The 22845-nt window shown below is 43.0% G+C and overlaps 1 protein-coding gene across 1 annotated transcript; it reads right to left on the bottom strand.

The window, feature by feature from the left end:
- Positions 1-3453: 3453 nt before the first annotated feature.
- ABHD12B (abhydrolase domain containing 12B) lies at positions 3454-20693 on the bottom strand. The gene is made up of 10 exons (XM_019630462.1): positions 20538-20693; positions 15749-15876; positions 14834-14936; positions 12687-12806; positions 10701-10731; positions 8114-8159; positions 7881-8010; positions 7423-7460; positions 4494-4573; positions 3454-3656 (listed from the first exon to the last, which is right to left on the bottom strand). The coding sequence occupies exons 1-10, from the start codon at positions 20597-20599 to the stop codon at positions 3645-3647; spliced, it is 750 nt and encodes a 249-aa protein (XP_019486007.1). The 5' UTR covers positions 20600-20693; the 3' UTR covers positions 3454-3644.
- Positions 20694-22845: the final 2152 nt, after the last annotated feature.

Here is a 22845-nt window from a genome sequence, read left to right as displayed (position 1 = left end):
ACATTATAAATTCTGTTGAATGCAACTTAATATTACAATGTTTTGAAAAGGCATTTTAGGTTTTAACAATGACCACAGGACTCCAAATATACCAATTACTATTCCAAACATACTGAATTTCCTCTTTAATGGCAAATTCCAGTAAATAGGATGCTAATTAAATTAGCTTTTACCATATTTTGATTAAAGTCAATAGGTAAATTGGTTTATATGCTCTAAAAACATGCATTTCAACTGAAAATGAGGAAAGGACAGGAACCCTGAGCAATATTGCACCTCACAAACTTCAGTCCTTCCTCCAAACTCTACCCAAATCCATTCATTTCTCTCCATTTCCACCATCAGGCAGCCTAGCCCACCCTTCACCTCTTGCTTGATAACACCAGTAGTCCCAGGTGGCCCCTTGCTTCCACCCTTGCCCTGCTATAGGGAAACTAGTGATTGTTTTAACGTGCCAGTCACATCCTATACTCTTCCTTCACATCCTCCAAAGGCACCTGGATTGAACCCAAATGTCACCCTGGCCTTCAAGGCCAGACACAGTCTGGCTGCTGCCGCTGTGTCCAGCCCCACTCCTATCACTAAGGCCCGCCCTGTCCACCTTCAGGCCGTGCTGCCTTCTGCTGCTGGAACACGGCGGCCTGGATCCCACCTCAAGGCCCTTGCCCTTGATATTCCCATGCCAGCTGGCTCCTTATCACGCAAGTCGCAGCTCAGACACTCCTTCAAAGAGATTTTCCTTAACCAGTGATCACACCCTCCTCCCCCACCACCCAGTTATTCCCAATCACATTATTTTATTTCACAGCACTTCTTACTACTGAAAATCCTCTTTCTGTACTTGTCTTCTGGCTGTCTCTCCAGCAAGTATATAAACTTCACAGGAGGACAGACCACAACTTTCTTATTCCCTGTGGTATTTCCTGAACCTAGGAAAGTTCCTGGTACCTCATGAACGCTCAATACATATTTGCTAAGCATAGAGTGAATCTATTATGTGAATATCCCAGGTGTTCACTATAAGCTATTATCAGTCATTTTTATCTCAGTGCGACTGAATTGCATTCACATTTTATTCCTTGGACCAGATTTGCAACGGGGAAGGACCAGCAAAGCATTGCATGTGTTCCTCTGTTGCGCCTGAGAGGGGACGGGGGTTGGGGGATGAGGAGGAAGTGGGTTAAATGTAGTAAAGGAGACATTGCCTAGGGAAGGAAAGGGTACAGAATTGGTAGGCTGCAGCCAGGAAACTTCAGCTTCAGTTTTAAATAGAATTATGTTCACTGTAGAGGCAATTTTTAGGGTATGCATATCACGGCTCCTTTATGAGTATGGAGACATTAGAGTTAGTTGCTATGATATGTCATTTGTTGTAGTCTCCCCCTATGAACTATAGTAATATAGAGAATAGTAACTTTCTAAATATAATAAACTTAAAAAAAAAAAGCCTTTTTCTGATTTTGAAAAGGAATTCATGTCACTGTAGGGAAATCGTTAGGAAAATGGGTACAGAATCTGTAGGCTGGGGCCAGTAAGGACACACTTCTGCTTCAGTGTTGGCACTGGCCTACTGTTTGCAGGAACCTCCGTGCTTTCAGGGGTTTGTCTGCTCTGTGTTTTTCGCCTGGTCTCATAGCAAATGATTTGAATTCAGGTGCAGTCTGGAGATCCCAATACTGCCTCTCCTTCCCTTTCTTCCTTTTTTTTCCTCCTTTTACCCATTCTAAGGGCAAAATTTCTTGTTTGGTTTTCTTTTTTCTTTGTCTTCTGATTCCACTGCCTCGGGAATCAGGACTCCTCTGAGGGAAATTCAATAAGAGAAGCCCTTCAGCAATTCATCTCAAATTCCAAAGGAGTAAGAAGAAAGCCAGCCCGAGTCAATCTACTCCCGTATTCCTCACTCCTCATCAGCCAGGGTGCCCCTTGAGACGCAGAGGTCATACCATCCCCTCCAGCCCAGACCACAGTGACAGGCTCCTAATTGGGTCTCCCCTCCTCCTTTCTGTTCTGGAATACCACCACATAAATATTCTTAAAATACCAGTTACCTGAAATCTGCTGTTACAGAGCTTTGGGGGTACCATGCTATCTACCCTAAAAAAATAAATAAACTTCCTAGCTTGGCTGCAGGCCCATCCACATCTGGCCACAATCTCATCCTAAAGGCTGTGTACCTCTAATCTGTCTGCCTGGGGTTAGAAAATGTAGTGCTGAGTCCCAGTTCCCTCTCTTATAGGGTCTATAGCAACTGAGCAAGCCTCTAAGCCTCCACGCCTGTATTTCCCTCAGCTCTAAGTGGAGGCAATGAGGCCAAACTCACAGTCGCTGTGAGGATGTGATAGGGTAACGAGTGTGAAACATCTTATATGGAAGGCCTATATGACTCTTAAGTATCTTATATAACACATAATTGCCCCATTCTGGCCATGTGCCTTGATTCACATTCTCCCTTCCTCTCAATGTTACCTAACTGCTCTCCCTCACCTTCAAGAAAGAAGCTTAGGTCCTATCAATCTCTAAGTCTTCATCAACCACACCTGCACACAAGGCTCTTCTCTTCCTGGAATTATCCCTACCCCGAAATTATCATGCTGCGTCCTCCCCTAACACTTACCTAAGTCCATTTTGTAATACAAAGACTGGGGAAAGAGAACATGCATTTGCTGAGTGCCTACTAGCAGCTGGCTACTTTGCATAGATTATTTTACTTAATTTAATCTTTGTAACAACCCTATGCAGCGGGCAGCATCAATCCCATTATATAAAAATGGGAAAACTCAGAGAAGAAAAATAACTTATGTGGGTCATAACTGGTTAGTGTCAGAGGCCAAGTTTGAATTCAGATCTTTCTGGTGCCATAGCCAAAGCTCTTTTCCTCTATGTTACACTGCCTTCCTATTCTGAGTAATGAAATCGATTCCAAAGTGACACATGGAAATCTCTATCATTACTTTATATCCCCCATGAATTTTCTACTCCCCAACTAGACAGGAAGCTTCTTGAGGGTAAGGACCTATGCCTTTTACTACATCTATGTCTCACACAACATACACCTTCTTATTCAACAGTAATGTTCAGAGTTATGGCACTACACTGATAATAAAAATAGCTAAGGGCCATTGAGTACTTTGTGCTGGCCACTATTACAAATGCTTTTCATATATTAGTTCATTTAATTATCACAACTCTATTAAATAGACTATTAATATCCCATTTTACAGATGAGGCAGTCAAACCATTAAAAGCAGTTAGCCCAAGGTTACACAGCTGTTACATGACAGCCCTGGAAATCAAACCCAGGAAACCTGACACCAGAGGCATGGTACTTAAAGATGGCATATTACTGCCAGACCACTACACTTATAGGCCATTGAAGAGCCTATTAAGCTAAGATTTTATGACATTTTAAAATTAAATATCAAACTTCAAAATAATGAGAGATTCCCATTTCTAATAATACAAGAATAGTTACAGAACAAATCTTTTGCCAAAGACAGCTAGAAAAGCTGGAAAAGATATTTTAAAAAACTTTTTTGTGAAGGTGTCAGTGACCTACCAAGGCACTGAGGTCTTGAGTGATCCAGATTCCAGAGAGAAGGGAAGCTCAGAGAGGTAAGACTGACAGTCAACACCACTCTTCTCCTTCAGACACACAGCTGCCACGTCAGAAGAAAGCAAGAAAGTAGAGACAAAAGAACTCAGAACTGCTAACACAGATAGAAGAGTCCCACATGGATAAGGCCAAAGCTAGACTTTACCTGAGTCTAGGTAAAGTCACATCCTATTTTGAGGTCACATCTTGTTCTGCTCTTTCCCCTTCCCTATCCTACAGCCCTCATTCACATGACCTTGCAGATTTTTCCTAAAGAGTGCTCTTTCAATAAATCACACACACCAAATCCCTGCCATGGGCTCTGCTGCTAGAAGAACCTGACCTAAAAGTGAAATTAAGAAAGCCAAATAATAATTAATTAATTTCAAAAATAAACATTAGGATAATCTACACAGCAGATTTTTAAAAACTACACCTTGTCACCTAATTTTTTATACTTTATCGTTCTAGATTGTCTTCTTTACCTAGGGTACTATGTAAAACCATTTGGTAGCTCCCTTGAATTCTCTAGAGACTTTCTTATCATAAAATCATGAAAGATACGGCTGATATTCATAGGGCCAAAAAGTATGTATGAGAGGTTTGTTTGAACTTTAGAAAATAATAACAAGTAAACATATCAAGTCTACCTATTAAAAATTGTAAAAGATAAGAGGTAAAGCTTTGGCACTTAATAAGCCACCCAATCTATTAGAAGAAAATAAAAGAACTACCAAATCCAAAAGCCATTTTGCCCTTCTTTAATAGCAACCAGCTAATAACCTGTCTCAAATTAGATTAACTTAGAAACATATCAAAGTAGTTGAGAAAAGGAATGTAGTAATAAACCTAAGTGTATGGAAACACTTTGACATCTTGTGTAGATGAGTAAAAGACTCACCTTTAACAAGGGATAATTGATACTTGCATCCCACATATTGGTAAATGGAGCTTCCAGAACAATGGCATCAACTGGGGAGCCTTGAAAATAAGAAAAAAGAAATAACTCCCCTATCATATTTAAGTAGCACCTTTCCAGGTCTCGTACATGAACTGCCTGCATCAAAATCATTTGTGAAGCTCATCAATAATGCACATTCTTGGATCCCCACACGAGACTTATTGAGTCAGAATTCAGAATCTCAGGGGATGAGGGAAGCGAGAATGTGCATTTTTAACAAGCTCCCACACACCCACACGAGAGATTTCCATGCACACAGTAGTTGCAAACCGCCATCTTCTAAAACACAACCAGATTGTCATGGCTTGGATAATTTAAGAAAGCCAAGTATGGTAGGAAGGAAGAGTCTTCTGCAGTCTGTTGTTAAGAATGTGCCAGAAGTTGAGCAGGTTGCTTTGGCCAACATTTTCTCTGAGAACAATCAGAAAATGTGTGTCAGATGGGGATATGTGTATGTATATGTCTGTGTTTGAGAGCACCTGAGGTTACTAAATCAGTGAGATTTTGGAGAGCCAATGCCAAAAGTAAAATGCCAAGAGTTTGAGCTGCCGTTCCCCTCAAAGCAGTTGAAACTTTGAAAGCAACAATGGTGGCTGACAGGCTTAGAATTAGGCACAACTTTCAGCATTCTCACAGGACCAGAAATACAAAATTAGAGTTCAATATCTGAGAAGAAGGAGGGCCTTAGTAAATTTCGCAGGCTTTTGTTATGACCTCAAAGGACAACACCTTGGGAGTAATGGTGAACTAGAAATAGACCAACCCTCATAAAAACTAAAAGCCAGCTTAAAATCAGCTCTATCTCTGATTGGATTAAGGTGATCTCCCCCTAATATAACTGCCGTTCGGGAGAAAAATTAATTCTTTCTAGAAAAAGATAACATCACTCCTAGCTTCAAATTATGTCTACAATTTTCCATAAATAATGTCTAGCACTTAATTAAAAATAACTAAACATAATAAAGACAAAAATGGTACCCCACCCAAATTTTAAAAAGCCAATAATACAAATAGATCAACAAATGATCTAGATATTGGGAGTTATATATGGACTTTAAAATAACTTATAGTAAATAACAAATAGTAAAATTATTAAAATTTTAATAATTATTAAAGCTTTATTATACTGATATTAAAGTATTAAAATTCTCACATCTAAAATTATTTACACATATTTACATACATGTATTACATATGTAGACACATAATTTAAATATATATTTAAGTGATTAATATATTCAAGAAATCAAAGACAAGAAAAATTTTAGCCAAAAACTATAAATTCTGTAAAAAGTAATCAAATAGAAATTCTAGAACTGAAAAATACAAGTTAGTTGAAATTAAAAAATCAATAGACTAGTTAAACATCAGATTAGAATCAGTTGAAAAGAATTAGTGAACTGTGTAATAGATCAAAAGAAAATATCTAAACTAGAGCACAAAGAGAAAAAGTCTGGAAAACTCAGAGAAGTACATTGGAGACATACAGAACATGGGAACAGAGCTAAAAATACATACATACAATTATAGTCCCAGAGGGGGAGAAGACAAAAATGGGGCAGGCACAATATCTGAGGATACAATGACCAACAATTTTCCAAACTAGATGAACGTCAAGCCACAGAGTTCAGATGTGCTATGAACCCAAGGCAGGATATGTACTAAGAAACTCACACCTATGAAAATCATAGTAAAACTGATGAAGAACAAAGACAAAAAGAAAATCTAAAAAACAGCCAGAGGAAAAAGTAAGCATTATCTTCAAAGAAACAATAATAAGACTGGCAACTGACTTCCTAATAAAACAGTGAAAGCCGGAATGAAATGGATGACATCTTCTAAGGATTGAAATAAAATTACTGCCAGCCTAGGATTCTATGTCTAATGAAAATATTCTTCAAAATGAAGATGAAATAAATTTTCAGACCAAAACTGAGAGAATTCTTACAAGCAGAGAAGCAGAACAAAAAATCCCAGATGGAAACACAAAAATGCTGGCACTAGTAAAAAGCAAAGAAAAGAGTAAGTCTAAATATTGACTTTCTAACATAAGAATAATGTTTTATGGAGTGTGTAATATAGAGAAAATTAAAATACATGATAGCAAGAGTTCATAAGTTGAGGATGTAAATGGAATTAAAATATTCCAAGGTCATTGCATTATCTAGGAAGTGCAGCATTCATTTATGTATTTAGTTCAGATAATACAGCCTTGTCAACACTGTGAAGGAAGTGTGTTAGAGGAGCATTGAAATAATGTTTATTTACATAAGTAGTTAAAGATTGTGTAGAGCAGGTGACTTGCTTTAAAATGTTTACATAACTCAGCCTGACCTGTATTACCCAGTAAAGTTTAGGATATGCAAGAGTTTACAAACTTTTAATGCACATCAAAATCACCTTATCCTATTTATAGAGATTCTAATTCATGAAAATAGCTAGGCTCCAGGAAACCAGTGTTTTAATAACACATCCCCAGGAGATTCTTATACTTTTAGAAATGCTAACAAATATTATGTAAGAAGGGCTGCAGAGAGCAAGCCCTGCCTATTATTTCATAATGCATTATTTTCCTCTCCTATAATTGAGATTACTCCATAATAACATTTATTATCACTTCACAGTGAGCACTCTTTGAAAAGTAGTTTTAACTCTTTCCTTAGTGTGTGTTTATAATTTTATAATCTTGAAAAGCAGCTATTGTTTTATATTAAATATAGAGAAAAAAAGTTTGTCACACTATCAGAAACTGTCTTAAGTTGGCGTGCTTTAGGTATCTGTGTGCTCAAAGTGTGCACAATAGTCTCTTGATTGTTTTTAGTTTCCTATCTCAAGCCAAGAATTATCGCATGTCAGCATTTTATAGTACCTTTCTCTTCCAGTACTCTGGCAGCATTTGTCACAACTCTGTAAAGCAATGAAAATTAGTACATATGTGAAGCAGTGACTTAACAGTCAAGTAAATAGCACAAAATTCAACATCCAGTATGAGCATCTGTTAGAAACTGTGGACCCTCTGGTTAGAAAATGCACATAAACACAAAATTTTGCACGGGATTTCAAGGGGTTCCACCGAACCTATGTTAAGAATCCTTTTCTTTAAAACTCTCGAGGAGAGTTCTGGAATGGGCTTCAGTGTCACAGATAACCATAGGTCTGAATGGACCCTCCCTTGTTTTACAAACAGACCCACTGAGATGGCAAGATCTCTAGCCACATGTAGGAAGTGAGAGAGACCCTGTCTCCTAGATCAGTGCTCCTCCACTGCTTGCTGTGACCTAAAGCCCCAAGGACCCACCTAAGGACCCATCTTCAGGCCCCACTTACCCTGTCCCCAGAGAGTGGCCCCAGAGACATACGGGCGTGTTACCACTTCTCGCCTTGGTCCACTCATAGACATATATAGCATCCACAGTCAGTCCCTCCTCTGTGGGCGTACCCGTAGAGTCCCCAAACCCTGGCAGCAAGGAAAGGCAAACAGTATCACCACCCCCAAAGTGAGGGTTATCAGAAGCCTCCTGCTTCTTGTAAAATCTTTGTACACTGTTCTTAACACATACCTCTGTAGTCAACAGACAAGATGTGAAAGCCACCATCACTCAGCACCTAAATGACAAAGGAAGTGTTATCACTTTTATTAGAAGATGTAAACAGAAAAGGTGGCATAACATCTTCAGCACTTCCATAACCCTAGTTGTGATGGTTTAATAGGTAAGGAGACGGTGTGTTTGACTTCAGTCTTGAGAAGCTCAGACTCAATGGGAAGGAAGGAAAGCAGCGTGGCTGAGCAGGGTGCAGCAGCCTGGGTCACACGCTGGCTCTGCACTCCCCAGCTGTGTGACCTTGGGCAAGCCACTTCACATTTAAATATGTAAAGCTTATTCTGAAAACTGAAAAACTATAGAAGCTGCCTTCAGGATTGTTGGAAGATTGAGATGACATGTTAAAATATCTTGGTACATAGTAATTATCTTTTTTAAGAATTCCCTTGAGAATAAGAACTACATAGAATTGTAGTAGAGGCAATCTAATAATCGGAAGGTACTTATATTAAATATCAACAGATAAAGAGGTAATACCAATCAGAAATAAAGAGATCACTGGAGTATATGAAACCATTGCCAAGCCCCACATAGATAAATGAGGAAAGAATATGAAAACATAATTTTAATTGAAATGAGTTACAAAGATAGACAAAAAGGAGAGAGGGGAAAAAGACAAAATTTACTGTGCAGACACTTTAAAAACTAAATCCTCACAATAGTCCTATAAGGTAGGTATTATCCCCATTTTACAGATAAAGAAACTGAGCCTTGGAGAGTATAAGTAACTTGTTCATGGTCACCCAGATGGTTAGAGGCAGAGCCACGAGTCACCCCGGGATCTGCATATGTCCAAACGCTGTGCTTTCCTCCCCCACAGTGTAGATGTGGGTGGCTGAAATCTCATTAGGAACTTTCAAAAAAATTGAACTCATAATGAGGAACTAAATGAAACTTTTTAATATCCATTTAAACTACATTCCCTCCAAATAAAAAAAGTTATCCAAGAAACAGGGCAGTTAAGCATCCAGGGAAATGGGAATTTTGTGTGTTGTCTGTGGGACTGTCAATTGAAGGGCCATTTGACAATACAACTCAAAAACAACAACAGCAACAGACCCTACTCCTAAGAATTTATCTCTAGGAAAAAAATTCCCAAAGAAAAATCAACTACATGATTCAAGTTTTCTGTAGCAATATTATTTAAAAGAAACCACCTATCCAAAGGAGAAAATTAAGGGCTAAAGAAGTTTGGTCAGGCCGCGAAACGATGGTAAGTGGTAAGTGGTATCCAGTATCTGCCCGGGGAGGAAGGCTTATCATACCTTCCCACCCACCCCAACTACCACAAGGATGATCTGGCTACTTTTCACACCTACACCAACTCTTCTCCTTCCTGTGCACATAAGGGACATTCAATTCAGCTTTGCTAAGAGTGGGAGGAGAAAAAACTACGTGTTCTCAAAGCCATCAGCTTCACCACCATCCCCCGTGGGAAGTGCAAAGAGTGGGATGCAGGATGGAAAGCAAACCCAAAACTTAACAGGCATCATCCTAGACAGACCAGCATCCAGCCCGCCACTGCTCCGCCAGAGTCCACTCTGACAAGGCAGTGATGGAAGAGGAGCATCCTGGCTGAACGGGGGAGGGAGGATGAAGAAGGTGCTGGGGATACCTGGCCTTGCGGCATTCTGGGCCCCACTAATACTGTTAAAGCAGGCAAGAGCTGGGGGGTGGCTGCCACGTGGGAGGAGAGATCACATCCTGTGGCCAAGAACTGGGCAAGCCGCCTGGTCACCTGAGTCAGAGATTACTAATGAGAGTGTGGGAGGAGATAAACAGGTAGCTTGCCTGACCTGCTCTGAGTCAGAGTTGGCTAGGAGGAGAGCCTGCCATCTCCGTCACACTTGGAAATGCAGGGGCTGCCCCAACAATCGAGTCATACAGCAGGGTAGTGAGGAAAGCAAAGTGCGGCCACCATCCCCCTCTGCAAAACCTTTTATGGAGCAGAAGCCAGGGCCTGAATGACTTTCAAAAGCAGACATCCTAGGGGCAGCCGGTTAGCTCAGTGGTTTAGAGCACAGGCTCAAGGTTGCTGGTTCGATCCCCACATGGGCCGCTGAACTGCGCCCTCCACAACTAGATTGAAACAAGTACTTGACTTGGAGCTGATGGTTCCTGGAAAAACACACTGTTCCCCAACAAAAATTAAAAAAAAAAAAAGACATTCTATGTCTCTATCCTGTATCACAAAAAAAAAGGTTTCTCTTGTAGGCGTGACTTTCATACTTAGTATATATTCTCTTCCACCCGTGCCACATCCCTAAGAAAAAGCAACAAGCATGTCTGCAACTCCATCTGGTGATGAAGGTAACAAATTCATGAAAGTGTTTTGTGACTTAGATGTTCACACCTATTTTGATTCCCCCATGGTCAATGCGAGAAGAGAAGTCCATTTGTGGGACTTGGGGCCCCAGACACCAAACCCACTCTGGGGAGCTCTCAGTAGATAACCATGCTGAGGGCTGAGGAAGATCTTATGGTTGTAACCCAGAAGAGAATAAATGGAGACAAAATTGGTGCCCTCAGGCCCCTTCAGACATACCTTAACTAGTTTAAGCCTGTGAGAAGCTGCCCTGTAGAAAAAGTTAAAAAAGAGAAAGAGAGAGAGTGAGAATTAGGAATTGGGATGACAAATTCAATAAAAATCACTATCATGCTGCTGGCATCTGATCTCACACCCTTCTTTTTCAGGTTAGAGAAATAAATAACTAGGAGGAAGGGAACTTTTGTGGTGTCACAACCCACTTGGATGTGTCAAGGTGAATGACTGACGGCTCCTCACTGCTGCCTCATTCCCCTGAGTGAGTCCTGGATCCCAGCTCTCTAGTGCTGCTCAACATAAGCATTTGAAGAATAAGCATTTGAATCCTTCCCCTTCCACACAGCAAAACTTATTTCTAACAATACTTTTGGAAGCTAAGTGAAAATAAGCTCCAGAAAGTGTCTTTTCAGAACCAAGGATAATATAGTCTTGTTCACTAAACTCAGATCTTCCTGGAGCCTATGCACTGTGCCATTAAGCGTAAGGTGAAGTGCAGGACAGAGACTCACAGCCCTGAAGGTACAAGAAACATGTTTCCCCCAAAATAGCCCTATTGTCTACACTATTTAACTACTTTACTAAAGAGAGATAAAGATGATTCAAAAGGCAGCGGATTAAAAAACCATTTGAATTTTGTCGTAGAGCCAAGTTTCTTAAACTTTAGTGGGTCATGTAGTTCTTTGAACATATGGTTAAAGCTATGGACCCATTTCCCAGAAAAAAAAATGTATTCACACTTCAAATTTTATGTACAGTTTTGGCGAGGGGGTTCATGGCCTCTCTAGGGCTTTTATGGACCCCAAGTCTAGAACTACTGTTTTAACAAGGTTCCCCATAACCTCCCATTTGGCCTCCTTTTCAGCTCAGCATGTTCAGATGATAGCATGTTGAGACTTCTGGGCAGGGGACAGGAGGAAGTTGGTGCCAAACCCAAAGCCAGTAACTATGTGATAACTGAGGACAATGCCCACACAGAGGGGCAGCCATGAATGTGGGAACCACAAGGTCCTTTAAAGAAGTACATTGTAGCACCCTGCCCAAGTTTGCACTATTTCAGAACAATGTTAAACAATGTTAGAAAATGTTAAATTCATAGGAAATCTCTGTAAATGTGACTCTAACATGGACACGTCAAGAAAGCCCTTTGAACAAAGACAAGTCTTGAGGAAGCCATCATCTGACAGAAAAAGACAGTGAGAAAAAGAGACATAGGCAAGGGAGCCAAGGAGCAGATTCCAGAGCTTGTCATTTGGTTTAAAGTGTCTCCGGAGACAGAGTCCCAAGGTCTGTGGGTCTCTGAGGCACGTCTCCCCTCCCCCAAACTGAAGAGGGGCAGTCAGAGCTGATAATCATCACCCACCGCAATCACACAGGCCCATGGAAGGCTCTGGCAGCACATCAAAGGAGAGCCAGACTTCTCGGAGGCATTCTTTGTTACAAAGCAAGGTTGGGGCCGCAGAGAGTAAGAGGAAGCATTAGTATCCTAGACTGGAATTAGTCAGAAGGTTCCCAGTACCGATGGCCAGAATTCCAGGTGATCTCTCGTAGGGAGTTCATACTTCTGATTAACAGGATTGACGCTACATAAAGGGATCTTCACGTAGTTTGGTGAAAATATCATTGATATGAAACCCGCTCTTCCTTTTCCCTTATCTCACGTCTGTTCCCTTTCCAGTCATCCGTGGGTTCAATCCATCATTTCAGATACTCTTAGGGGGTAAAGGAACCATTGCCTTCTTTGAAATCAGTATCCACATTTCGGAAGTTAGTGTCCCTCTCAGTTAAGGATCCACATTATTCTATACATAGAATATATAGATTTTTAAAAAGAGAAGCACTGCCAGAACACCCTCAAATTGAAACAAGGAAAAAAAGTATGTGGAGGCATGCTTACAGAGTTGAAAACTGCGCCCTGCCTTTCACGCTCTGACAACTGAAATGCCCTCAGCCTCTCTCAAAAAAAAAAGTCCAGGGAAAGACACTGACCTGTGTTCTGCGCTGCCATGAAGATACACTATAATTGGGTTGCCATCATGAAGGGCAGCTTCATACCAGCAACGGTCCTTCCCCTTAGCGTCTTCCCCCCGGAAGCTGGGGACTGTGTGCCTGAAGAGCAAGGGAAGTTTTTAACAAACATGTACAGAGAGAAGAATTCTCTATCCTTTCCACAGCTTGAAACACCCCTTACCTCAATCAGATAGACAGATTGATTGATATGTTTATTTAGGTAAGTATATTTTATATAAATTTATATTTTTTTATCTAAGTAATATATGCACATGGTAAAAATTCAAATACAATACCACAAAACACCTATAATGAAAACCACTATTGCTCTGTTTGACCTCCCCCATGCAGAGACGACCCCTTTTAACCATTTACTGTTTTAGTTCTGACTCTTACACCTAATAATCATCAAGATTGCAATTCTTGGGCCAGCCGAGTGGCGCGATGGTTAAGAGCTGGCTTGGGATGCCAGAGGGCCCCGGTTCAGATCCCACATGTGAGGGCCAGTGACGCTGCCCTCCACAGCTAAGATGCTGAACAACAGCTCAACCTGGAGCTGGGCTGCTGTGGGTCACCGGCGACGGCGTAGGCTGCAGCCCCTGTGGCAGTGGGTTGCCACAGGCTACCGTGTGTAGCCAGCAGCCAGCGTGAGCATTCAGCAGCTGCCGTGAGCGGCCGTCCAGAAGCCGGCAACTGATCTGCCTCACCCGGGAAGAGTGCAATGATAATACCAACATGGGCCAGCAAAGCAACGTCCTCCACAACTAGACTGAAGAACAAAAGGACAGCGACTTGTCTGTTTCCCTTCACCCGATTCCCCAGCGCTGTTCCCTTTCCCCAATTCCCCAATAAAATCTTTAAAAAAAAAAGGAAACCAGTTTAGGTAGAAGAAAAGAACTTTAACACGAAACTAAGCTATTCTGCTCAAGAAACCCAGTGACCTTGTGATTTTAAACACCTGTCTGAGCTCCACTTCCTCCACCTTGTTAATCCAGTGAATGAACCCCAAAAATATAAACAAGCCATATGACATGTCATAAGGTGACTTGGAGAACTGGCTACATGATGACAAGTCTTCAGTCCTCTCAACCTTCAGGGGCAGCAAGTCTGACATCAAACCCCAGGGCCTCTGTACTGAGAAGACAGGCATCGTGCCAGCTAGATAAGTCAGCTACCAGTGGACTCACCAAACCAAGGACCAACGGGGCAAGAGCAAATACAGAGATTTTCAAATTCCAGCATTCTTAGCTGAACTATACCCTGCAGATTAGGAGGAAATTATGTGAGCCCAAACATTCTATGATCACATGTTTAAACTCGGGAAGATGAAATGTAAAACAGGGCACTGGAAAATTGGCAGCCAAGAGCTAGTAGAACCAGACAGAAGGAAATATTGAGATTAGCATAGCAAAAAAGACAACAGAATGCTCCTGACTTCATTTGACAAATACATATCGAATGGCTTCTCTGTGCCAAGCACTGTGCTAAGCAATGAAAACCCACCAACAAAGCCACCTATAGAGCATACAGGCTTGCAAGGAGGAAAAACATTAACCAAATAAGCGCACAAACATTTATTTAATTCCAATGGGAATAAATGCCATAAAAGACAAGCACAGGTTGCCACTAACATATACCTAAAATGGGAATGAAGAAAGGTTTCCCTGAAAATTACCAATCAGACCCAAAAGATGAATAGGCTGTTAATAAGGTAGAAGGCAGAAACAGAAGAAGCAGAGAGAGAAAGAAATGTCGCAGACAGAGTGGGTCCTGTGAGAGATGGCTTGGTGTATGCAAGGAGGCCAGTGGGTCTGGAGCAGAGTGGGAAGGGTGGTGTGGAAAAGAAAGCAGGAGCGGGGGCTGGGGCCGGATCCTTCAGACCTGGTGAAAGACCCAAAGCACAAGGCACCACCTAAAAGTCATCACATTCTAAAGTAAAGTTCCTAAAAAGCAAATTCAAGCAGATCAAATACCAATACAAAGGGAAGGTGTATAGAACAGCTTCCAGGTGCCTCCAAGGGACACCAACCTCTCCACAGGCAAGTAACACAGCACTGCTCACCTTGCTTTTGAAACATGAAAACCACGTCCATCAAGCAACCCAATGTCCACCCAAGTGCACTTACCAGATTCCCAGAATCACCCCAGGCTCAACTTTGATATAGAAGTTCACTGTGTGAGGAATCTTTAACTCTGGGTCCTTTAAATCCACAAGAAACGGTGCTTTGACTGGAAAGCAGAAATCATTATCAACTCCCAGAATCAAATTCCAGGTCTTTTCATCACAATAAAAACAAAAAAAGTAATTAGCCTTATGGTTAACACATTTCTCAATTGCAGGCTACTACGCTAAAATCTTAGCAAAGTATTTTATTTTATAAACTAGAACTACTCCACAGAAGAGTTGTTTAAAATAGCGCCAGTCTAGTAGCTCATAATAGAGTTTATTCATTCAATCCTTTTCCTTATCTCAAGCTAAAAGCAGGGAAGACTATTCTCCTAGAAAGGTAAGATGATCTAGAACAAGTAATGAGTGTTCTGCTACTGTCAAGCGATACTTTTGTAAGTGAAACCTAATTATTAGCCATAAGCCATAAAATGCCCGGGATAAACACACCCCTGAGGACAGTTACTCATGTGCTTGGAGGACTGTGTACCACATTGACTAACACAGCCCTCAGTAGGAAAAAACATGGGAATGGAGCGTCCTACCGTCAGCATCTCTCTCTCACTCTTTCAAGGGATATAGGTAAGAAGAGGAAGTAAAAAAGAGAATACAGTAAGCAGTAAGACATTCATATTCATAGCTGATTTGAAGACTGAGCTGAATTCACACTCTACCCACAAGGCCGAGTCTTTCTCCCTCCAACAGATTGCAAGGACTCGTGCTAGTCCCCGAAGTCAGTATTCAGTAGGTTTCAGACCGTTTAGCCACAATTTTAAAACTGATGTCTTTTTCGTTGTACCACAACTTCAAGGATAGTGAATTCTTTACTTGGGAAAAAAATATATAGGCAAATTCATGAAGGATATATACTTACAAAAATTAAAATAAACTAGCATGTCCATCAGAGGAGGGAAAATGTGTTCTTTTAGTGATTTACTACGAAAGCTGTTGTACTGAGCGGTGATTTTTCTTCCGAGGGCCGCACAGCGCTGTGGAATAGATCTGCAAGATAGTGTGAAACAAACAAGGGATTCAGAGTTAGTCCAGGTTTTGTCTTGGTTTGTTTTTTTTCTCTTAAGGTTCAAATCAAATTTCTGAGACTAACGAAGGGAATTCCAGGTAGCTTGGCATTTAAGCATGTACAGAACTATATGTGGGCAGAACCCCAACCAGCTGCTGAAAAAGCCTAAATGTGACAGGACAGGAGGGGAGGGAATGTGGGGGCACCAGAGTCAGGCTTTTGCCCTCAGTGTAGCCCCATAGAAGGCCAAGGCTGGAACCCAAAGGTATCAGGAAACAGGATTCGATTTCACACTTGCCACAGTTTTTCATCATCACAGTTCAGTGTTGTATGTGTCATTGTTATTAATTATTATTATTAGTCTAAAGCAGTGAGTGAATAACCATCAGATCCCCACTCTTCCTGCTGGGTCTTAGGAAGAAATGAGCGAATGAGAGAAAACCCCCACTTCTGATGTGACATCCCTGGTGAGAGGGACCATGGAGCAGGCTGGGGAGCGGGGCAGGACCCGGAGGTTGGCTACAGCAGGGTGGGGCCTGGTCAGGGAGTGGGACCTAGTGGGGCCACGCACATCTTGTTTATCCTACTGTTCCCTGTGACACAAATCACCCAAACCGAGAGCCATCAGCAGACGAGTTATGATTTGTCCATGAGGGATCACTAATGCCGCCTCTGTCTCAGCCGTATCTTTCATGAGGATTGACTGTCTCCTACCTTAGAGAACCGAGGGTTACAGGAAGTCAGCGTCACCACTTCCTGCTTCCAAATTTTGTCCACATCACCCATTAAATAAATCCCATTCTCTATTGTGAGCTGTCAATGTGAAGACAGCTCAATGTAATCAAATCGTGAGGTTAGGAAACTGGAGAGCATTTTTTTTTTTTTACTTTACATTTTTTGGGGGAGTCGGGACAGTGTGTTTTTCCAAGACCCATCAGCTCCAAGTTGTTTCAATCTAGTTGTGGAGGGCGCATCTCAGTGGCCCATACGGGGATTAAACCAGCAACCTTGGTGTTATGAGCCTGCGCTCTAACCAACTGAGCTAACTGGCTGCCCCTGGAGAGCATTTTTGATGGACCATTTTCCCTGCGCTGGTTCACTGCTAGACCAGAAGCATTTTAGAAGATAAATATTATTACCTGTACTTTACAAATGAGGAGACTGAAACATTAAGGAGACTGAAACGTTAAGGAATCTTCCCGAGGTCACAAAGCCAGTGAATGGCAGAGCCATGTGTACCCAGATCTGTCTGACCGCAAAGTTCTCTGATGGTCTCCAGTGAGCTCTCACATTCCTGGTAAGTTCAACTTGCCATCCACGAAGCAAAACTAAACCCCAGAAACAAGACTGATTTCTGGCAAACTTTACCTCTTAGAGAAATGGCTGTTTGAGGAACTTTGTCCCCTTCTGTACCCTCCTCCCCCCAAAAAAATGTACAGTAAAAAAAAAAATGCTCTCCAGTTTCCTAACCTCACTATTTGATTACATTGAGCTGTCTTCACACTGACTGCTCACAATAGGGAAAGGGATTTATTTAATGGACGATGTGGACAAAAATTGGAAGCAGGAAGCGGTGACGCTGACTTCCTGTAGCCCTCGGTTCTCTAGGGTAGGAGACAGTCAACCCTCATGAAAGATGCGGCTCTTCCTCCGCCCACTTTCTTCCCCGTTCCTGCTCCTGTATTCTCAGAAGCCTTCAGATACTGAAGTATCAGAAAAAAGACCTCTAAAAAATTTCTCCCTCCAGTGTTAATAACTTAAAAGTCAGAGCGCTTATACATGTTTGGAAAAGGCATGAAGGGAGAAGATAATGAATCTCTGATGAATTTCCAGCAATTCTGCAGGGAGTGGAAAAGATACGTGGCCTAAGGGTAATGAAGAGCCCTTCAAATACATCAGATATGGAGAATTGCCTACTCATGAAATCAGGAAAGAAATGAAAATGACTGTTGCATAATACTTTAAAATAGCCTCCATGAAGGTGGGAGAAAGGAGAGGGCATTGTTCTGATTTTAGAAATAAAAAATCAAAACCCAGAGAAGCCGCTTTGAGCCACAGAGGAAGCCAGAACGGGCAGAACTGAGCACAAGCTGAATCCCGCTTCCTTCCAGCTAGCCGGCTCCCTCTTGTTTTCTCCTAACTCTCTGAACTCAGGCTACCCCACCTGTTAGGCTCCCGCTCAGTTATCTTTTGAAGGTAGCGGGGTGCTTGGGAGGCAGAGGCAATAGAAGGAAATATGTTTCTGTTTTTAAAGAATAATTCATGCAGGACCCTTCTCTGAAATAGCTCAAGGTACTTCTGTGAGAAGAGCTGTGGGAAGAGAACAGAGTGACCGGACCCCTTGGAGCATCAATAATGCACAGCGGCTTCTTTTAACTAGGGCTTATCAATTTGACTCCCCCTAGATCAGTAGGATATCAAAAGTCACCAGTGGCTAATGGACCTTATTTGAGCAGAGGCTGCAGTTTTAGCCCGCTCCCTGCTAACAGCCAGCCACATCAAACAGCCACCTCGATGCCCTGGCGTTCCTTTGCCTGCCCTTTGATCAGCTGTGGCTTTAACTGTACAGCATCCCACAGGGGCCACAGAACCTAACTGGATGGCTCTTAATGGAGACGACTGGAGGAGCCTGAGCTGCTACAGGGCAAATCACGCATGCCTCATGCTCGGGTATCTACCTCTAACCAGAGAGGTGTCTACTCTAACCACATTTGGCAAGAGAGCTATTCCAAATATGAAGACAGGCTGTACATCCACCCTCTGTGCCCATTCGTTCAGCCAACACATATTGATCACCAAGCGTTAAGTTACATCTCGTCCTCCCCTCTTCTTTCCTCCCAACCAAATCTTCCCCTTCTTTCACATCCGCGCGCGCGCATCTCTGCTTTGTCAAAGCCTCTCTAGACAGATCTTCCCATGTGACCTTTCTCCTCCTTTCACCCCTCCCACTAATTAGAATCGGGGCCTCAATTTGACCTTTAATTGTTCCCTGATTGTTTTCCCACCATTATCCCTGTCTTTCCAACTCTAGCCCAGGCCTCAGACGGCAAGAACCACTGGGCATATAATGCTGCTTTTACAGTCCACCGAGTCTAGCACAGGAACACGCTCGGTACAGATTGGTTGAGCCACAGGTTGAAGCTGAAAGAAAGGGCGCGCAGCAAGCCCTCCATGAAGGTGTGCTGATCGAAACGAACCTGGCTGCAAGAAACAAAAAGGACCCAGGCTGCTGGATATCGGTCTGCGCCTCAGCCTCAGCACGTCTTAAATTAGATCAGTCATTTTCTGTTCAGATGAAGAAATGCGCTAGTATTTTATTCGTTCAAGAAGCATCTCTTGAGGCTTAATTTTCAGTAATTAGTAAGACAAGTAATCGAGGGTCCCCAACTCCCCATCTCCCATTCTGTTACCAACAAAGTTCTCTAAAAGCATGAACCGCAGCTTTGAGTCTCTGCCAAATAAATGTTAAATGATCAGCCATCAGCGCCACAGAGAGCATAAAAAAGGCAGTAAATGCCAGCTTTCCCAGGTCAGCTAGCTGTATCAGGAAGGTAAGGCCCCCGAATGTAAAACTGGAAAAGTACAGTCAGGATATCTGACTGGTGGTCAGATCCAGCACAGAATGGGGTGCGGCCACACTGCTGGGCCAGGGGAGAGCTGCTCTCTGCTCCCTGCCCTGAGCTACAGATGGAATAGAAGAGAGAAGATTGGTGTTTGTCTCCACCACTCAGACATTTCAAAGTGAAGTCTCCTGGGTCTGGATGTGATTCTTGGATATCTTGTCGTCAGCAAAAATTAAAAACAAAGGAACAGCAAGAAGAAAGGTAAACAAAAATGCCAACACTTTCCCACACCAGCAAAACAAAACAAAATACCCAAGTTCCTGGGCCCACTGTCTCCAACCAATCCCTGGCTTCATTGTAAACAAGAATGGTAATAATATATTGCTTCTCGATTCAGGTCGTTTTTAGACTACTGTTTAAGCCAAGGATTCATGGGAGGAAGAAAACTGAAAAACCCACTGACATAGACATTTCAGATTTAAAGGAAGTAACAACGTGGCACAGGAAATTCCAGGTTATGGTTTCAATGTACTATTATTATTCATCTTCAACATTGGGGAGGAGGGTTTGTTCTTTAAATAATGCCACAGAGTTCACACGCAGGAAGCTGGCTTTCCCATCCTTTTCATCTACCAAATAGGCCCTTGATCTAAAAGGATGCCATCCAAGACTACAACATAGATGATTATTGCCACTATTATTTTTAAATCTGCTCTGCATCTTAGTAAAATCATGGAGGCAGATAAGAGATTGTTATAGGAACCTGAGCCATCCTTCTGGAATCTCGAAGTTCCTAAAATCTCAAACCCACATGGTGTCTTGCTGGCCAGGGTAGGGGCCGAGGCTGAGGATAAAGAGCTGCCCGAAGATCCCCGGGGTTCACAGAGCCCTGGGCCTCCGAAGCCCCCCTGCCCGCCCTTGTGCCCAAGGTGGGCCATTGCTCCCTGGTCACAGCCTGACTGTGCCCTCCGCTTGCCCCGTACCCCCCGTCCCCTCCCTCTGCCCCATCCCTGGCAGCCCGAGCTGTCCCGGCGCTCCCGGGGCGGACAGGGCCCCGACCGCTGGCGGCATGCACTCACCGCAGGTTCCGCAGGACCATGTCCCACCAGGCGGCCACGCAACCCTGCTCCTCCGTCTCCATCCCGCACCGTGTGGGGAACCGCCACCGCGGGTGCTGCGGCCGAGAGCCACCGGCCGCGCCCCGCCCGCCCCCGCGGCGCCCAGCCCGCCCTCCAACCTCGCTCAGGGCGGCGACCGCGAAGCCTGCCGGCTGGGGCGGCTGGAGTGACCCGACCCCACCGCGCGGGGCTGCTCGCGGGGCACCCCCCGGATACACACACACGTACAATAGAAATAAGTTTCCCATGCCTGTAGCCAGCTCTACACAGTTTTATTTTGTTTTATCTTATACATCCGTGTATCTGTGTGCGATCACCCTGAGAGACGAAGTAAAATATATTTCCTACTACGGTAATAGTAAAACAAGAGTTTGATAGTCACGGGTGTAGAAGATCTTCATGCAAAATGTAAGCTTTCCTCTGCTTTGACTTTCTTTCCCCCCCACCTCTCCCTTTTGTTTTTCGCTTTTTCTGAAGCGTCTCCATCCCCAGTCACCCACTTCTCTCCCATACACACACACCTGTCATCATTACTGTACAAGGAATTTCTTCCGCTCCTTTCCATTGAGTAATGGTTTATCTGGGGTTATGAGCTACACAATTATCCCATGCATCCAAAATTAACACCTTTTTTGGTGGTTTGTTTGAGCAGCATGTCATAGAACCCCTCCCTTGAATCAGGAGTTTACACCTTGAAAGGTTTGGCAGGATACAGGCTTACAAAATGCATTGCCACCAACAGCTGCTCCAGGGAACTCATAGGGCAAAGTGTGGGGGCAAAGGAGGAAGAGAGGGAATGGGGCTCCATTCTGGTGCAATTTGATGCCAGCATCAAGAATTCCTATTGGAGGCAAGCTGCAACCTTGGGAAAATGTGGACTTCCATGGTGTCTGTGCTGTTTGGGCTTTGCCAGCTGGGTAGAGGGCACAGCAGGAGACTGCCAGCCCACAGAAAATACATAGGGACCCATCTGGGTTGGGCTAGCAGGCCAGGCTGGAGGAAAACGCCACCCCTTTCAAGAAAGGGCAGTTCTCTTCGAGGACGAGGCCATTTCACACAACTGGTCAGGCAAGGGGAATTCTGGTCACTGCCTCTTGTAATTGCTCTGGGAAGGTCAATTTTCTGATTCACAACAAGATAAAAGAGGAATCAGATCAGGTGAACCAAGGGACTCTAAGCCTGACTGATAAGCCAGCTGCAGGTGGGTTTCCACAGGGCCACACCCTGCATGATGAGAGGGTTCAGATCTGATTCCAGATGTCAGATTCCAGCCCATGAAGTGGGTCTGGAATCTCATAGAACTTAATCAAGGGAGCTTTGGATGAGAGCCTGGGTCATGCCATGGAAGCAGAAGGATCAGAGATGGGGGCAGACAGGGAGGGGTGGGGGGAGAGCAGCAGCTGCCTTTGGTCCCAGACTTTATTTCCATCTGTTTATTCAGGTTGAGAGGGTAGAGCATCGCATGCTGGTTGAGCAAACAAAGTTGTAAGTCCCAAGTCTAAGGAAATGTTTAAAATGCTCAGTACAATCTCTGCAGTTGGAAACCACTATGTCTCATTTTTTTTTAAGACTGTATAAATTAAAACTCTAGGAGAAAGTTTTTCCCAACATTAATAGCCCCTTTTCAAATGGCACATCCTGGAAATCAGAGAGCAGAGTCCTCAATATAATTTGGGAGACTCTAAATAACAAGTGATCCGTTCATTTATTCAGCATCTATTCACTGAGCAACTTTTAGGTGCCCGGTGTCATGTTGGGCACTAGAAGGATACAAAGCTGGATCCTGCCTGGTGCAGAGATGTATCCCAGGATAAATTATGAAAACACAGAATAGAAATTGCAGACTGTCCTAAGGGCAGAAATCGGATCGGAAGTGCCAGGGCCTGGTTGTGGGGAGAGGGGTATGAGGGAACATTCGAGGGTGATGCAAAATTTCACCAAAATTCAGAGAACTGGAAAACTTTCAAGGGTGAATTTGACTAAATGTGAATTATACAGCAACAGCCTGACTTTTGGAAAGTGATCTAAGAAATGTACAGATTAAACTATAGAAACAAACATGTCCTGTGTGATGTCATAGAAATGTCAAGACAAAGCTCCACGTGGGTACAAACATGTCAGAAACCAAGAGTTGGATGTCATTTTGCACTTCAAGTAGAAAAAGATATCTCAATTAGAGATAGATTAATTTTACCACCTAAAATTATTCTGGAAAAAAAGGAATGGGGGATAAGAGCAACTGTCTCTCAGGTGCCACACAGCTGTGGAG

Source organism: Hipposideros armiger, unplaced genomic scaffold, assembly GCF_001890085.2.
Source record: "Hipposideros armiger isolate ML-2016 unplaced genomic scaffold, ASM189008v1 scaffold_918, whole genome shotgun sequence".
Classification (NCBI taxonomy): domain Eukaryota; kingdom Metazoa; phylum Chordata; class Mammalia; order Chiroptera; family Hipposideridae; genus Hipposideros; species Hipposideros armiger.
The sequence above is the reverse complement of the archived record's forward strand: the minus strand, read 5'-3'. Positions and strand labels throughout refer to the sequence as shown.